Genomic DNA, 18,233 nt, shown 5'->3' on the forward strand with positions numbered 1-18,233 from the left:
GCCAGGTTGAATGGGGCCGTGGGCAGCCTAACCTAACAGGTAGCAACCCTGACCACAGCAGGGGGTTGGAGCTTGGTGTTCTTTAAGGTCTCTTCCACTACAAGCCATTCTGTGAATTTCAGTGAAGGGTGAACACAGAGACTTTGAACATGTGGAGCAGGAATGGAACTTGTGTTTTTCCCTCAGTTCTGTATTGAATGTGCAATTAAAGAATGGGGAAGAAAATGAATGGAGGAGGGCAATGTCTTCTTATCTTCTGTTGAGGCTCTGTGCAACGGAAGGTTCCAGTTCTTGAAAGAGAGCATGTTTTCTTGTAAATAACACGTTACAGTTAGGCTGAGTATATATACCTTGTTTCTGCTACCAAACATATCTAGCAGTGTAGGGAAATTCCAAACGTTTATTAGCTGAGCCTGCTACAATAAAGCCGAAAATATATGCTTTTGCAATTATTATTATTTCATAATCTCCACGAGTTCCCCAGGAGTTCTTCAAATTTGAGCATGCATAGAAGTGTGGGATCAGCAGGAACCCAGAGATAACAAGATTACTGGAAGAACATTCAGAATGACTGCTAGTGGAGTTTTGAAAGCACTTTCAGCGTAATGGGAATTCTGCTGTGCATGTAACATCCGTGAGGGTGTCTGTTGTAAAGGTGGCAGCACCAGGGCGCCTGGGTGAGCATCGAGTCACCTGCTGTCACTGTGTAAAGTGCAAACAGGTTGGAGGCTGGCGTGTAGGCGGTGGGGCTGGAGATAAGCAGTGAGAGAAAAGGGCAGTGTGAATTGTTTCCTCAGCCCACGCCGAGGTGCTGCCCTTTCCTCTGCTTGGCCAGGTAGTTTCCAAGGAAGAGCACCAGACCCGTTTGCTTAAGCCTCAAAGCAAGGCTTTGCTTGTGTGGGAGAGGCAGTCACAGAGATCTTGGATCACCTGATGTGGCACCAGGGCCCCGTGTGACACACAGGCAGGGTGCTGAGCTGGGGCAGGGGCTCAGAGTAAGTGCTACTGGCTTGGGAACGTGAGCTGTGGCTGCTGGAGATGGGGATTGGTGTCTGATGGGAGCTATTTCATCTGCCCGTGCTACTGCATAACTTTTTTTTCTTCTCTTCCTTTTTTTTTTTTTCTTAAGAAAAATGTTTTGCAAGGCCAGCGGGAAGCAGACAAAATCTGGAGCAAAGAAGGATTTTACGCAGTTGTCATATTTCTCAGCATCTTTGTCATTCTAGTAACTTGTTTAATGGTAAGTTTGCTTTTTTACCTTTTTTTGCTGCTCTTCATACTTTTTTCAGCGTGAAGGGTGGAGTCATGTTCTTTATATGAGACGTTTCCTCAGAGCTGTTAAAAACTAAGCTTTCATCATGCTGTGAAGCCAAAGTTTGAAGAAATACATTTCTTGATATATTTTTAGTCTAGATGAAGAACTAAATTGCGGCCTCTAAGCCTGCAGAGTAACTGGAGTGATGTGAATGATGACTTTTCAGCCTTCTTACTAAGGTCCCAGATCCCTGAAGTTGTGTTAGCCTACTGTGTTTCATTTCACGAACAATAATAAAACAACAACACATTCATACACTGTTGGCAATGTACAGTTGTTAGAAAGAGAGAAAGCACGTGTCTGTGTTCATATATTGAAATTACAGACTCTAAACTGAAGTGACAAGTACACAAAGGAGTCATTGTGTTCTTGAATAACATAGTTCGCTGTGTGAGTTCAGTGGGCATGTTTCTGGTTGTAGGAAATACTTTAAATGCTGCATGTGAGGTGTGCAAAGTTCATGCAGACCAGGAGCAAGACTCCACCATCATTGACTTTCCCAGGCTGTTCTGCATTTCTCCTCTTTTACATTTCATATGATGTATGTCTTCCATGGTACATAAAGTTGTGGGTATACTGCATCCTGTGAAAACCCTCAATATTTATGAATTTCTAATACCTTGGAGTCTTTTTCATTATTTTGCTTGCAAATACAATTAATGTTTAATTTAATCTAGGCAAATTTCTTACTTACAACCTTAAGAGGGAAAGAACATTTAAGATTTAAGATGTTCAAATTTATAACAAAATCTTATTTAAAAGCCTCCCACAAAATTGTTCTTTTTCATAACTTCTACCTCCTAGTCATCTTCATTTTTCTATGTTATCTCACTTCAAGATAGCAAGTTAACTTACTTTTACTCCAGATTTTCACGTTGAAGAAACAGAATGCAAGATGCTCTTTGGTCCAAAAGCAGAAAGATTAGCTTCATGTGACAGTGACTTGGAAGTGTCCTTTAAAGTAGGGAGTAGGAAGGAACGTACTAGACATGGAGACCAACACTCAGCTCCTGCTGCCCTCAGCTGTGGGAAAAACCAGAGCTTGGCTTGCTTCTGCTGGGAGCATTGTGTATCACTTGTAAATCACACTGAGTAAAGTGTTAAGTAGGGCTAACAGCATCAGTGCTTCAGTGTGTAAAATAGGACTCTTTTTTTTTTCTTGCTTTACACAGAGAAATAATTGAGCTATCACTAAATATATTAGTGTAATATTTGGCAGTGGATTAAATTTTTAGCTATTAATATTTCTTACTATTTTTTTCTGTTTTGATAAACCAATGTTTTCATATCTTTTTCTTTTTAAATATAACTCTTTGTAACTGTTTTGAATAGTCTGGAAGTATCATTTTCAATTTATGAAATGCTTCAGTTGTTATGAAGTGGTTTTCTAAATGATGTGATTCTTTTCACTTAAAAAAATCAGAAAGCAGGATTATTTTTTCATTTAAAATATTGAAAGATACGACTTTTGTCTTGTCAACAAATGTGGGAGTATAAATTTTTATTACTGGCTCCAGTGTCTCATAAATTATGAGCAGTTTTTTGATGCTCTGGGGAAATAGTTACTTGAATTAGGAATATTTTTCAACTTCATAATTGTATTTTGGAATCCCTTCAAAAAGAATATTGAATAACAAAACAAAAAAAAATTCAATATTCTTTTTTTCACTTGTTTTTAAGGTCACAAGTTTCAGGATTCATAAACTGGTTCAGTCCTCCTGAAAGCAATTCAAATACAGGCTATCTACAGCTAACTAATATCAACCCACTCTCTTCAGCACTTTTTTTTTTTTTTTACCAGTTTAAAGAAACATAGTTGAAACATACCACAGTAGTGTCTAAGCTGACTCAAAAGTAGTGTTTTTGTGTATTTAGTTCTGGATTATCTATCTTCTGTTTCTATTAAAAGCTTTTATAGTGTATTCAAATCAAGGTATTCAAATACTTTGCAGTAATAATACATTAAACAACATGACTAACATTTTATTTCATCCTTTCCCCAGAGCTGAAGGGAAATTTTTTTGGTTGGCTTTCTTCTCATGTACGTACACAGAGCAGCCAGGCTCACGCAGAGATGTGCACACAGCTGCACGCACGTGCTGATAAGCACTTGTTAGAGAACACTTTTAGTTACAGTGAACCATCTTAATTCCCCATTTTTGGTGAGATTTTGATGTACAGTCCTCAGTGCCCTAAATATCTCTAGGCAGATGAGTTTTTGTATTGCTGCTCCACGTAACGCTTACCAAGAACTTCATCCCAGAGACCTCCTTCTCTCTGTGATTTTTCCATTTCTATCTGAAGATGAGAAATGGAGTTCCACTGGCACTTTGAATGGGTAGCTGGGAGGCACTGGCTGAACTATCACATCAGTTTACTTTTATAGAACACTGAGCAGAAATGAAGAGTGATTATCATGGTGTCAGCACCCTGTCATTCTTCCACGTGAGCTGAGTCAAAGAGGACACAAAAAGAGTTAATTTCCCACTGAACCTGGCTTTGAACCCTAGATCTAATACATGAAACATAAAAAAGCTGATCCACTGTGTGTGTCCTGGAAAACTGTTGCTCCATGCTTCTTTATTTTCTACACAATGAGTCTTCTGAGATATCAATACAGCATCAATTCTCCTAGTAAAGGCCTTCATATCTGTTTCCCCTACTGACAGATACAATTTTAAGTGACTTGAAATGACACAACCAAGCTTACTTTTCAGAACTTGGCAACGGAATTGACCACTGCCTTTTGGCCATTTTCTCTGTTTCTTTTTTTTTTTTTTTTTACTTTTATCTGGAATTCATTAAAAAATGACTGGTTTATGTCTCTGAGGATTACATGTACTTCTTCAGCTTTTTTTTCAAATTCTGCAAGTATTGGCTGTCTTTTTTCCCCTAGAATCTTGTAATTAAAAAGTATTTAAAAGTTTAGGAGATAATAATAGCTCAGAGTTTTTGAACCCAGCCCCATAATTTCTTGGGGTCTCAAGCAAAAGAAACTATGTCAAAGCATATCAGAGACAAGAGGGTATGGTTAACATTGTCATGACAGTGAATGTCTTGTCTATAAGCCTCTGGTTACCAGAAACAAATGAGGCCAAAGTGATCACTGGGATAAAGGGTTAAAATATTTTAAATCCCAATTTTATCTTTACTGATCCCTGTATCCTTGCTTCATAGCAGGGCTGTTTTTCTGCAAAACTGTGGCCAAGAGAGTTTATCTGTGCAATTTAATTCTAAGCTCTCCTGAATGAACAGATGGTTTACGAAGCTAAGTCTTGTTTAATGGGTGTGTTGCTAATGACATTAGGTCAGTTCCCAGATAAACCTCTAATGCTAATCCTTGAAAAAACAAACTTGTCAGATATATCCAGTCTTCATTGAAAAGCTTTGTAGTGATGGATCTCCGTGCAGTGTTAGCAGGGAAATAGGAATCAAAAAATGCAGCAGAAAAATTGCATAGGTTGAGGCTCTGTTCTTGTGGCTTTGCAAGCAGTGTAGAAAGTATATGTGTATGTGTGGGCACCTTCAAAGAGCTGTGTGAGCACCTTTCACCCATTTCCACATGCAGTACTTGTGGTACTGTGACTGTTGCAGAAGATGCAATGGTAATTGTCTCAAGTTTCATGGTTCTCAGGAACGTTTTACAATAGGAGCAGCCACAGCTCAAATGATATTTTTGATGTTCCCCTCAAGAGATGATGTCTGGTACACAGGTGTAACATAGGCTCCTTTGGAGTAACAGAACTGAGCTCATGCTATCTGCCAGCCCTTTGCAAGCCCCTGTCTGAGAACGTCAGCATGGAGTTCAGTGGAAGAAGATTGGTTCAACTTTCTGAAAAGCTTTTGCTGCACTGTTATACGTCAATGTCTTGATAACTGTAAAACACATGTATCTGAACAGTCACAGATCCCTAAATAGCTTCATAGACTGCGTGTCTGTTCAGATTTTTCACACAATAGGTGATGTTTCCGTGAGGATACTGAGAAACATCCTTAGGATACTGAGGAGTATTTCGGAGCAATAGCACCATACCATTATAAAAGTGTCCTGGTAAAATTACTTTGTTCAACTATATTTTATTCTGTGCAATTGTCTCTCTTGTTCTAAAATCCTCATACATTTTTCTACAATTACTTTATTATTGTTTCCTTTTTCACTCAGACTTTTGTGACTATTTTCCATTCTACATTATTTGTCCCTTTAATAATACAACTGCTGGTATTACAAATAATTACTGGCTCACAACAAGGACTGTTAAGATCTCTGCCTCCCACGTGTACGCTCTGTGGTTTATGTAATGAAAATATTTATCCTGCTGTGAGAAATGCCATGCAACATAAGTTGTGGATTACTTTCTAGGAATAAAAGCCACATTTAGCAATCTTATTGTATTTGTGGTTCCTTCCTTACCTTGTTTACCAGCAAATCAGGATTGGGCTTCCCTCTCTGTTCCAATAGGTTCTGTATAGATTGAAGGAGAAGATCCAGTTGTCACTGAGACAAGAGAAGGAAAAGAAGCAAGACATCCACCTCTCACCACTTCCCCTGCAGACATCTCGATCTGAATATAAGACTGCCAACAGCATGGTCCAGCCTGAACAGGCTCCAAAGGTTGTCAGTGTGGTAGTGGACCCTCAAGGTCAATGTGTTCCTGAGATCAAACCTCCTCCGTGTGCCAGTCCATCTCCTTTCAGAATGAAATCTGTGGGGCTCCAGGAAAGGTAGGACGGTGCCCAGCGTGTTCAGAATTCATTCTGTTTTGTTATACTACTTCTGTTGTTTGATTGCCTGTGTCTCCTCTGACAGTGGACTGGAGGCTTCATCTTGTAGACTTCTCAAGTGGAATTTTGGTGCATTCATGCCTGCCTTATGGGTATTCCCTCATTTCCTTTTCACATGAACAATGATCCAGAGGTTTGAACTGAGATTGTTATACTATAACTCCTTTTTTACATTTGTTTCTTCCCCTTTCCAACGGTTACCTGAAATCATCTTTTTTCTTTTTTCCTTTACTTTGCCTGTTTTGATCCTGGCAGAGGGCAGAGCAGCTGCTTGTCTTTTGTCAACAAAGAACATTCACACTGTTAGGGGATCCCTAATTCATAGGAAACATAAAAATGAGAAGTATAGTAACTGAATATATTCACTGATTTCTAGTATCGCCTTAAGATCATTTTTCTTCTGAAATCCAGCTTTCTCTGATGATAGGGGTATTACTTAAGGTCTACAAACATTACAAGAAAGAGAAAGAGTTGATTAGTAAAGAAAGCAACCCTCATGATCAGTGCCTTAGAAGTACTTGTGCACCAGACATTGCAAGCAGAATTTGTTCTACCTTTAAAATATTGGGCCAGTTTTCTTTTTATAAAACTAGCTATCTTTCCAACAGGAGAATGCACACTGACATCTGTCTCTCCTCTGTTAGAAACCCACATAATTTCTTGCCTCATGGCTGCAGGCCGCTTTCATAAAGCATCAGTGCTCTGAATAACTAATGTAGCATGCAGCCATGCAACTGAACTCTTCTGCCCCAGCACAGGAGATAAATGAAAGAGCAGACAGCATGCAAATGTGACAGGGAAATCAGAATGGAAAAGCAGACCAAGGGGAGCATTCCCTTTGAGGACTCTTGGAGCTGAGCCGTAATTCTGATTCACTTGGAACAGTGGGACTTCAGTGACAGATTTTATCAATGGCAGTATGAACCACACTGAATTTTCTACAAGTAAAAGATACTGAAAGGCAAATCTGTCATAAAAAGTGTAGTCATAACAGAAAATAAGGAATGGAGGAAGCAAGCAAATACGTTTTGATACTTGCTCTCATTCCAACTCTCATTAAGTTTTTGAACATTCTTGTTTTGCTGCATCTCTCTCTGAAAAGGCTCCTTTACTCATTTATATGACATGGTTTTCCCAGCAGATTATGCAACACTTGCATTATTAAACTTGTAGGGTGTCACAACTGATTTTTTGTGTGTTGCACGCTCTGGTGTCTTGAACCTTGATTAATGCAGATGTAAATGAGGCTAATTCCCCGGGCTCGCGATGTCCAGAAAGTGGCGCAGGCCTAACAGTGCCATAGATTTGCTCTCGGATGCTATCAAGCAGCTAGGACCTGGTTTTCAAGCAGATTCACAGCCCACCACCGGCACTCGGGGCTGCCAGGGCCGCGGGTGTGGAACGGGGCTGGGTTTGGCTGGGGGAAGAGCGACATCTAGAGCGGGTGGGAGGCTGCTGTGCCGTGCCGTGTCGTGCCGTGCCGTGCCGTGCCGTGCCGTGCCGTGCCATGCTGCCTGCGTACAGCAATGCGTTCCCTGCGGAGCCGCACGCTGCGGGTCCTCAGAGGGTCCATATGCCCACAGAACAGAATATCCCGAGTTGGAAGGGACCCTCAAAGATTGCTGAGTTCAAATGAAAGCCAGCCCTGAGAGCACTGTCCAAACACTCCTTGAACTCCGGCAGCTCGGGGTCGTGCCTGGGCAGCCTGTTCTGTGCCAGTGCCCTGTGGTGAAGAACCTTAACCCTCCCCCCATGACCCTCCCCTAATGCAGCTCCGTGCCGTCCCCTTGGGCTCTGTCGCTGTCGCCTTTGGAGTTGGATGGTATTTAAAGTCCCTTCCAACCTAAGCTTTTCTGTGATTCTGTCCATCCCTGTGGGACTGCTCTCCAGCTTCTCATCTCCCAGTCTGTACTTATATCCTGGGTTCTCCTCTTCGAGGTTCAGAATCTGGGTAAAATTCTGAGTAGCTGATGATGGCAAGCATTTTTCAGTCCAGCTTTGGCTGTATATCTCAGAGCAGGTCAGAACCTGTGTACCTGTGTGCCTAGTACCTGTGGTGGCAGCAGCTGAATTGTTGTCCTGGGAGCTGGTTGAGGATGCCAGCCCATGCTTGGCATGCATTCATGGTATCAGTGAAGGAATGTTGGCTAAAAGGGGAAGAGTGGATGGCTGAGGAGAGGTGACAGGCTTATTACTGCAAAAACACATCAATTGCCTTTTTATTATGATTAATTACAGACACAGACCAAGTAGATGAAGGTTTTTCTTCCAGGTCTCCTGACATCTAAGTTATTTGGTACTGTCTTCTAGTATTTTCACACTTGCTCCTTTGCAGCAAAACACCTTTTCCATTGGCAACACCCACAATGTTGTTCCTGACCAAAAGAGCAGGAGAAGCTAATGTTGTTCTCCTGTGGGTGTCTTCTGTGACAAACTGTCATATATCATAGCACTGATAAAAATGTAAATGTTTTTTTTTTCTTCCATAAATATAACCATGAATGATGCATTCCCATTTTTTTCTTCTCACATTTTACAGATTGATGTTTTTTGTTTTTTTTTTTTTTTATTCAGCTGATTGCCCCAAAATTCATGTTGATATGACTGGTTCCAGCCAAAATCAGAGTTTGGTGATGTGGAATGTGATATTTCTGACATGTCAGGCTTTGAAAGTCGTTAGTACAAGCAGTGAGTTGTTAAAGCACAAGCATTGTGGGGGTATAAATAAATTACCACAACCAGCACAATGTTCACTTGTTTTACAAATGTATTTTTTCCCCAGACACTGTTGCTGATTTTTAGTTCTGGAACTATTTTTTGCTAGAACAACCATATTTCAAACTAGTGTACAGAATTCTATTTTGTTCTGATAATTTGGTTATTATCTAGCACATAAAAGTACATGGAAGAAAAGAGGCTGTGGAAAATAGCTGCTCCGTTGTATATATTAAAAAACCACAGAGTGTTTTGGAAAGCCTCAAGCATTTGTATCCCCCCTAGCTACGAAGACCTGAAACTGTGTCTATTAAATAATCAGTGGGAAAGATTACAGTCAGTGTTTTCTCAATCTGCTACAAATTCAATAGAGACTGCAACATCTAGTGATAATCAGGAGACATTAGAACAGAGAGCAGTCAGAGGAAAAATTACCTAGCCCAGTGCCAATTATGACATCCCACAAACATAACAGATAGTGCTGAATCTCAGCTTAAATTTTGATTGTGAGAGATCTGTATATGGTGCTGCTTTTCCCTACAAAAGCAGAGCAGTACTATAAAAACTTATGTTGCAGGTTGTAAGCAGTGAGATGTCCCTAATCATCCTGAAGATGCCCATGAATTAACAGTTCTTTCCAGTTCAGATACTCTATAGACATACAATAAGAATAGCTACTTGTGAGTATAATGAAAGATGGGCTAAAGTAATGTGTCTTGCAAAGCTAATAAATGGTCACCTCTGTCTGCTTCCCTATGTTATAAAAGAAACAGATATTGTGGCAGAAAAGAAAGGCAGTACAGTTTTAAGTAACTTTAAAAAAAATAATAGCATGCTCAGATAGCCCATACTAGTCTATGGAATTCACTGCCAAAAGGTAATGTTTGAATCAGGAACGTATTATGAAGAGGTGCTCATGTCCATGTGCAGGAGTACTGAGAACAGTGGTTGTTCTCTCCCTTCCCTTGGCATTCTTTCTCAGAAACATCTCCTATTTGACACCTTTACAGAGAAGTCATGGACAATTTGGACTTGGAGGTAAATTTCTATGTTAATACTGATAGTTGTTATCCTCTCCTATGAAGGCTGCTCCAAAAGTAATGCCTTCTATTTTTATCATGTTGGCTCACAACATCAAAGGTGGATGGATTTTCGTGACGTAGCAGTTGAGGTTGAACCTTCCCACTAGTATTCCATTACATTTTGTTGCCATGTGACAGACAGCAGCAGAGGGGGCACTCTGACAGAATGGCATCTGACATGGAAGTGTGTATGAAGCAAAAGGGTGGAACTGAATTCCTCCACGTGGAAAAAAAATGCAGCTCTTGACATTCTTTGACATTTGCTGAATGTTTATGAAGACCAAAGAGTAGATGTGAGCACAGTGAAAGTTGGGCTGCATGGGCAACATTTTCCTAGCAATAAAGCTGTCATAGCAGCTATGAAACTTTGGCTCACCTCCGCTGGTGCAGATTTTGACAAGCGTGGCATGCAGGCTCTTATTTATCACTGGCAAAAATACATAGCTAATGGTGCTGGCTATGTTGAAAAATAGTTGTTCTTTTTTTTTTTTTTTTTTTTTTTTTTGAAACTGTGAATTTGCTCTATCAAAATGTGTTATTGTGCTCTTTGCATCTGTTGTACTTATGGAAATAAATAGGAGGCATTACTTTCAGAGTGACCTTTGTAGTTATTCTGCATAGCCACAAAAAATAAACTATTGTTCTGGCCACATATACGATTTTTGCTCCCTACCAATTGTCATCCAGCTGCTAAATACCATGCACGTCAAGTACTAACTGTGATATTTATTCTCCTGATGTTAGAAAAGCAGTATCTGTTAAAATGGTTAGTTATATTAATGCCACTGCTTGCAAAGTGAATACTCTCATTCAACTTAGTAAGATATGTAGGAAATGGGGTAAGAAAACCTGATGTATGCTTTGTTTCATTTATATAAAGGCATCTGCATCTCAGGATGTCATTGTTCAACCAGGTCCCTAATAGATGAGAAAAAATTCCAACAATTCTCTCTGTTTCTGTTCTGATTTTTAAATGACAGAGCTCTGTTGGTGCTGCAAATATAATTATGGCGTTGCTGATGTGCTATCTTTATATAAAACTGGTGATTGTGAGTAATCATTTAAAGACTGCACCTTGCAGTCTGAGGAGTGTAAACATGCCAGCTTTTGCAGTTTATGACACAAGCATGGGAACTTAATATATTTACAGGAAGGGGCCTTGAATTTCCTGGCTAAAATATACTAGGTTTGCATAGATTTGGAGGATAAATTTACCCTATTGTGTAGAGCAGAATATGCTTTCTGCATTCTTAATTTAAATCCTAGGATTGTTTTCAGGAAAATGTCAGTGCAATTGTTCAAAACACAGCTTTGTGCCAACACAAAAGTAAAAGCTGGAGAACAGTTTTACACTGTTCTCCTATTAGAAGCAGTTTGGAAAGTGCTAAGGACCAGTAAAGGGAGTATGAGGCAGGAGGTGGAATGCCTGTGCTGCAGCCCTGTGTCTGCCACCAGCTTATTGGAATGCTTTGAATTTCCTGTGCTGGGTACAGGCTGTTGGGCCCACATGTCCACATGAAGCAGGAAGACACCTTCAATCTGAAGAACAGTGAGAGAGCTATGAGCTACTGATGGGACACACTAATTCAAGAGAGTAAAGGGAAAGTTAGAGAAGGACCTAAAAAAACATTTATCTAATAATTTGGCAGACCTCACAACTACATTCTGTCCAAGTGTGTAAGATGGACTAACAAATTCAATACAACCAGAAGCATTTACTAGCACTGAGGCCAATAAAACAGGTTAGTTAGTGTCCATGCTGCCAAACTCCCTTTACCTCTAAAATGGTGGGGCCTGGATGCTGACTGCCTACTAGGAATGGTTGCTGCATTTGCTCATTCCCAAACTATGCCAGGGAATTAATTGCTTTGGAGCAGTCTTGTTGGCAAAGGCTAAAAGCAAGCCAAGGGCAAGGCTTGAAATTCAGTGATATTGATTACTGAGTATCAGTGCCTGGGACTGTTTCCTGGCACTGCTTGATTGCATTTTGTTGATGTGATTTGTACATCATGAAGTGTACATCTGGTGTGGCAGCTCACATGATGGGAGCAGTCTTGAGTGTGCCTTCTAGTAAAACTCCTTTCAGCTTCATTCTCCCCACAGCCCAGCACTGTCCTTCTTCCCCAGGGACCACTGGGATGGTCTCATCTAGCTGAAGGACACAGTGTGACTGGGTAAGGGCAGGGGTTCTGCATTGCGCTGTTGAAAGAAACTAGTCTGTGTGGTGGGGAATGTGAAACGAGATCCAGGTGTGAGGATCTTATCTTAAAAGGTCTCATTTATTGTGTGAATTCATGACTAGATACAGAATTATGCTTTACATCCAGCTTGCACTGGTGTAACATTTCTGTTAGTGCAAGGCCTCCCTTAAAACTTACTGCAAACAACAAACCCCTGAACTGCACAAATGTCTGTTCAGCCAAGTTCATTGTAGACCTCTTTGCTTATCTGCTGCGTAGGAAAAGGGCAGGAATGTGAATTGTCCTATTTCTGAAGGGGAAGTGAACTCAGGCAGCAGCCTAACAAAGACCTTTTAAATACCATATTTTAACTATTTGACTTCTAGCTGCTTTAGGAGGTGTTTTGGTTGAAGTTAGAGCTCTTTGAAAAACTGGAAGTTAATGATCTAAATAAATAGATGCAAATAGCTATGTGCCAGCCCCCACACATACACCCACAGTCCATTTCCCTATGTCTAGCACCTCTTGCAAATTACTTCAGGTTAGCATGGGTAGATGGTACATTGCCTCTCCTAGCTCTGTCTCCACTTGGTCACCTCTAAATTGTCCCACATTCCTTTTTTCTTCTTGCAAAGAGCTAGAAGTTCTTCAAAGCACTTCACATTCATTTCTTAGAGGGGATAATTCAGGCAGAATGGCCCACTGTTATTCAGAAAAAAAATCTTCTGGTATCACTTGGTAGTCCTCTCAGATGCAGGGATGCACTTTGTTTCGAATGCAACCCGTGCCTCCACTTGGTTTTGCCTTTTCCATCCTGTGAGTCTTAGTCAGGAATTTTATAATAATTTTATTGTATTCCCAGGTCTCTTATCTTGCGTTTATTCTTGTTACTCCAGTTACTACTGGTTTTAGCATGTACACAGGAAACCACAGTGCCAATCAGTGTTGTTCCCAAGGTGACAGGAAACCCTCTTTGGTCGGATGTTGATTGTGCTTGTCTTTACTGCTCCACCCATCACATTTTCTTCCTTTTTGGCTTAAGTTAAGACAAACTAATCAGTGGCCGCCATCTGGTAGACAGTTCTGGTGGCTTTGCAGTGATTCGTCCAGTTGATCTTTTGAAAAGTAACACACAGCACAAGAAACTGAGGGGAAATATCTATGTTAATATTTAAATGCTTCTGGAGGCCTAGGATCACACAGGTCATTGTTGCCCTGCGCATGCAGTAATTTGAGCTGTGTGAGTAATCCCTGTCTTGTCCAGTAGCCGGCTTGTATCTTTAAGCACTGTTTGGTCTAACAGCTAAACCAAAGACAGCAGCTTTCAGTTATTGACTTCTTTGGCTCTGCTTTGCTTCTGTAGCCACCCATCCCACGAAGAGCTTCTGAGGCTAATGTGAAGGCAGACTGGGACAGCTGGGAAAGTGAGGATGCAAGTTAGCTGGAGCTGATTGTTCCGAATAGCTCAGCCCCTCTCAGGTTGTGTCCATCAGTGGCATTTACAACCAAATATACCACTTTTTTTTTTTTTTTTTTTGCAAGGCAGTTTGAAAGTGCAGTGCTGAGGACAAAGAGACTTGAGGAGAGCACCAGTTACATTATAAGAGTCAGGCTACTATATTGCATGGGGTAAGCTGTATTGCAGGTCATGAGTACTTGACTAGGTCCCACAGGTGCTGACTTCAGGAAAGTGAACAACCAGTGCGGAAAGGACCATCTGTACAAAATAGACAAAGTTTTGATATTTACAGTTATGGTTGATTTTTCACATTTGGTGACTTCTTTATGAAGTTTATTTGAATGTTCCCATCAGTGTCTGAAAAGGGATTATGCCTCAAAGTGAGGCAGAAATATTCACCTTTTCTGTTGTTTTTCACTGTATTTCTCATTGATCATGCAATTCCTCATGTCCAGCTGTTCTGCAGGACTACTTAAAGTTGAATATACCTCAGTTGCCCTTAACTTAAAACATCAGGAACAGACAGAGAACACCAACTGAAGAAAGAAAAGAAAAACATCAAAGTGTCTCCAAGAATGAAATATGAAATAAATAATTATGTCTCTGAATTGCAGGAAGCCACATACTGGACAATAGTTATGAAGCATCCAGCTTACACTGTAGCCATCAGTTAATATTCCAGGCCATGACTCTCTTATTTGACTGCAGTGATAATTCATTTTATTTCTGTGCCTTGTCAGAACGCTTGCAAATGATGACAGTTGAATAATTACATAGCTTATTTTTGGAAGAAGCTGGTCCTGGAAATTCAGCAGAGATCTCCTACGCGGTCAGAACTGCTATGTACAGAAAGCTTAACATCATTTGCTAGCAGAAATGTCACTTGTTTGCAAACACACCTTTCCTCAAATAACACTGCTATAGGTCAGGCTATTTCTGTTCCTCAGCTCCTGTGGTAAATTTTCTTGGCATTTATATTATTATTGCACCTGATGTCCTCAGTCATTTAGCAGGATCTGTTTATGCAAGATTCTTTATACTGTATATAGTATATGATTCTCTATAAAAAAATAAAAAAACCTTAAAATTGAAACATAAGCAAGGTATTAGATGTGTACAGCAAGTCAGGCAAGCCTCAGGAAACAAAGAAGCAGTACTACTACAGCATACATGAAGATGCCTGAAGTATGCTGTGAGAATGGCTTAGAAATATTGCCCATTGGTGGTAGATGATTCCATACAGCATTGACATTTCAGCCCAGTTCTTGCTTGAATTGTTTGTCTGCCTTGGTTTCATCATATCCAAGCTGATGCATCCATTTGCTTTGACTTTGAGCCTTAACTTATTGTGGCCAACATATTTTAGAAGCTCTTTTTATTGTTTTTGTGCTAAGGAAAATGAGACATTAACTAGTTAAGTGACTAATCAAAGGTAATCATACAAACCAGTGTCTCATCTCCATAAAATACCCACTCTTGAACTCTTCGTTCTGTCCTCTGGCCAATTGAATCTGTAAGAAGCTATAACAGTGATATCTCTTTCTGGGAACAGGGACTTCCCTTTTGTGCCTTATCGAAGAATGTGCTTTTGATGCTTAACAAACAGTGGACATTGTTATTAATTTATGGTAGCTATAATTATCTCTGTTATGTTAATCCTGCATCTTGATAACAGGAGCAAAACAGAACACAGCAACTTCAAATGACTGCTCAAATATGTGATAGGCATCAGAAGTGGAAGTGCTGTATATAATTCCCACACAGAAAAATGTCGTTAAGCACAGTATTTCTCTAGGGAACTCCATCTCAGTACTTTGGGATGGCCAGCAGCAGCTCACTGCAAAGCCGTGCTGCCAGTGAGGGATGAAGCCAGTGCTGGGCAGGAGGCAGCAGAGCCTGACCCTCTGTCCGCTGAGAAGCTCTCTCTTTTCTCTGGGATGTCTCAAATCCTTGCTGAGTTGTAGCAAATTCCACTGGAGGATGTACAGTCTACATGCTTTCAGTTCCTTTCCCTGTGTTTGACAGTGGCCCTAACAGTGTGGTCTTGCAACAAATAAAGGAAAACAATCAAGGCTGCAGCAAATTACTGGATAGCTAATAAATCCAATTTGCATGGTGTTGTTTCACTTCATACCCTACTTAGCTTGTTTTGCTTCAGTGGGTTTGTAGGGGGTATCTGCAAAGATAATTTGGCCCCCAGAGCATGCTACTGAATAGGTTTGTGAAAGAAGAAGGCATTGTGAAAATCAGAAAGCTGGTATTGTAATTAATCCCAAGGGTAATCCTTCAGCTACAGGGAATGCATTTGCAATTTGCTGATAAGATTAGAATGAAATAAATGTTTTCTGCTTTATCACAAGGATTTTCCTCAATGTGGATGGCCTAAATTTCACTCCGGTTACCATGTATAGTGTTTGTTACTACTTTGCTCAAACCCTCTGCACTACAGAGCTCATGGTCCTGGGACGTTGCAGAGGTCATGAAGTGAGCAAAGATCTATCTGGAGGAAAAATCTTGGAAGAGAAGCCATCAGATTCAAAGATACGCAATCAATGTTTTGTTCAGGTTGTTCCTGAACTACAGATTGCCAGAAGATGGAGGGCATACTGACAGAAATTATCAGCGTTAATCAAGTAATTGGTAATTCTTGCTTACTTTGTTGGTGTCCTTCCCCTAAACCTCCTCTTTGTGGCTGTTTGAAAACAGGATACAAGTTAACCTTTGATCTGACATAGTGGGCCAACTTAAGCATACATCACTCCATTCCATGTATGTTAATACGACACATGCTGCATCATTAGCAGCATGGAGCCCTACATGTTGAGTATTTAGGGCGAGGGAGATGGGGTGGAGGTTGGGGCAAGGAGAGCAGTTTAGTATTCTTTCAAGTATAACACCTCCCTTCTCTTTATTTCATGATTAGGCGTGTGTTTAGAGTAACACTGCTTTTATCAGACTCATCACGTTTCCCTTCTCTGTTCAAATTAATTGAAGTGAATTTATATCAAGTGTTGTAAGGTTTCTTGAGGTCATCCTTTGCTAATAGAGAACTACGAATTGGAAGCAGCTATAAATATTTCACTCTGAAGTTTCCAGTCCATACTAATTCATTGATGGAGTGCATGTGGAAGAGTAGCTCCAGGAAGCCTCTGCTCAGACCCATGTCTGAATGTCTGGGCACTGGTACAGACGCATTTCCCTTCTCTAGATCTCAGCCTGTGCATTCATCTGTAGGAACATCTCCAGTGTAGGTGAGTGGTAGGTACAGCCAAATCCTCCATACACAGGCTATGGGAACTGCTGAGCTCTACAGAAGGGACCTCCAAGCCACTTGAAAAAGATATATTTAAATTCTGGAGTGAAGGTAAAGTAAAACCCTAGTTGTGGACACTTACATCTGTCTTCTGAAAGAATTCAAGCATTGCTCCATTTCGAATTGCAAAGCCAAGTGGATATCCTAAAACCCATTTTCGAAAGGAATTCAGGTCATTGGTGCATTAATGTACTTGTTTGATCAAGCATTCCCATTAAAAAAAGTCTGGAAACTAATAAAGAATAGTGAAATGAATCAAGAGGAAGATACTGAGAATAGGGAAAGGTTTACATACTTAAATAAATAACAGACCTAAGTGTAAATTTCTGGCTTCCATCTTTGAAAGCCTAAATCCCATCAACTTTTAGTATAGATATACATTTTTAAATTGCACTGTCAGGCTGTGCAGTCCCATTTAAGGTTAAGCAGCTGTTGAGAAGCAGACAGGTAAGTGGCTTGGAGTTCCTTTCTGTTGATCTTAGGCACATGAGTCACTCTGGAAATGGGACTGTGACTTCCAAAGTGTATGAGCTAAAAGGATTTTTGGTCTGTACAGCCAGCCTGTTATTTTGCCCACTGTGTCACTGAATAGAGCATTGCATCAGCTGCCTTTGGGAACGAAGGACGCTGTCCATAGATGGCGCAGCTTTGTTGAAGAACGCCGTGGGCCTGCAGGTTTTACATTCATCAGGAACTGCTGTCATTCAGTAATTTCTTCAAAGTGCTCTAACAATTCATTTGTCTGCTTAGAAATCTTCTCTGTGACACTTGCAGTAATTTAAAGATAATGAAGACCAAGTCAAATAAACAAGGAATGTGCTTTTTTATTATCTTGAGGTTGACAGGGTGTAGTAAACGCCTCTTTTCCCAGATGTTCCTTCCTGTCTTTCCAAAATGGCAAATGCACCAGGAAAGAACTCATTGTACTGATTAGTCTTCAAGCAACAATAATTTTTTTTCTTACTGATACTGTATGAAGAACTCTCTCTGCTCATTTACATGAAAAATATTTCTATCCATTTCTTTTTCCACAAAGGCTGGTTTTTTCAAAAGTGTATTGCAGTATGTTAATATGTTAATAGATGATTTTCTTACTTGTTTTGATTTAAGGATTGCATATTTTATTCCTTAAATGAGCAGCAGGTATGGGTTGGAGTTAGAAATTTTGCTTACAAGGTTAATATAGAACGCGTGCTGCGAGAGAAATTTATTGACATTACTTCTGTTATATTAAAAAAAAAATGTATCTAAGTTGAAAAAAAACAGTTTTTGTTCCCCCTTTTTTTCCTGGGTACTTCTGGCCAACTAAATAACAAAACATCTCAGTTATGCAGTCTTAAAAAAATACCTCCACCAAAGCTCCTGCTGTAGTATTGCATCTCTTCAT

The 18,233-nt window shown here is 40.2% G+C and overlaps 1 protein-coding gene across 1 annotated transcript in view; it reads left to right on the top strand.

The window, feature by feature from the left end:
• Positions 1-18,233, top strand: part of PTPRR (protein tyrosine phosphatase receptor type R) — a 145,262-nt gene that overhangs the window by 83,612 nt on the left and 43,417 nt on the right. Inside the window, exons 5-6 of the mRNA XM_065743306.1 lie at positions 1,130-1,240; positions 5,775-6,037. Of these exons, the coding sequence (XP_065599378.1) occupies positions 1,130-1,240; positions 5,775-6,037 (374 nt within the window). The remainder of the gene's footprint in view (positions 1-1,129; positions 1,241-5,774; positions 6,038-18,233) is intronic.

The sequence above is a fragment of the Cyrtonyx montezumae genome, unplaced genomic scaffold (genome assembly GCF_038088225.1).
Source record: "Cyrtonyx montezumae isolate F1298 unplaced genomic scaffold, pur_monq_1.0 scaffold_3, whole genome shotgun sequence".
Classification (NCBI taxonomy): Eukaryota; Metazoa; Chordata; class Aves; order Galliformes; family Odontophoridae; genus Cyrtonyx; species Cyrtonyx montezumae.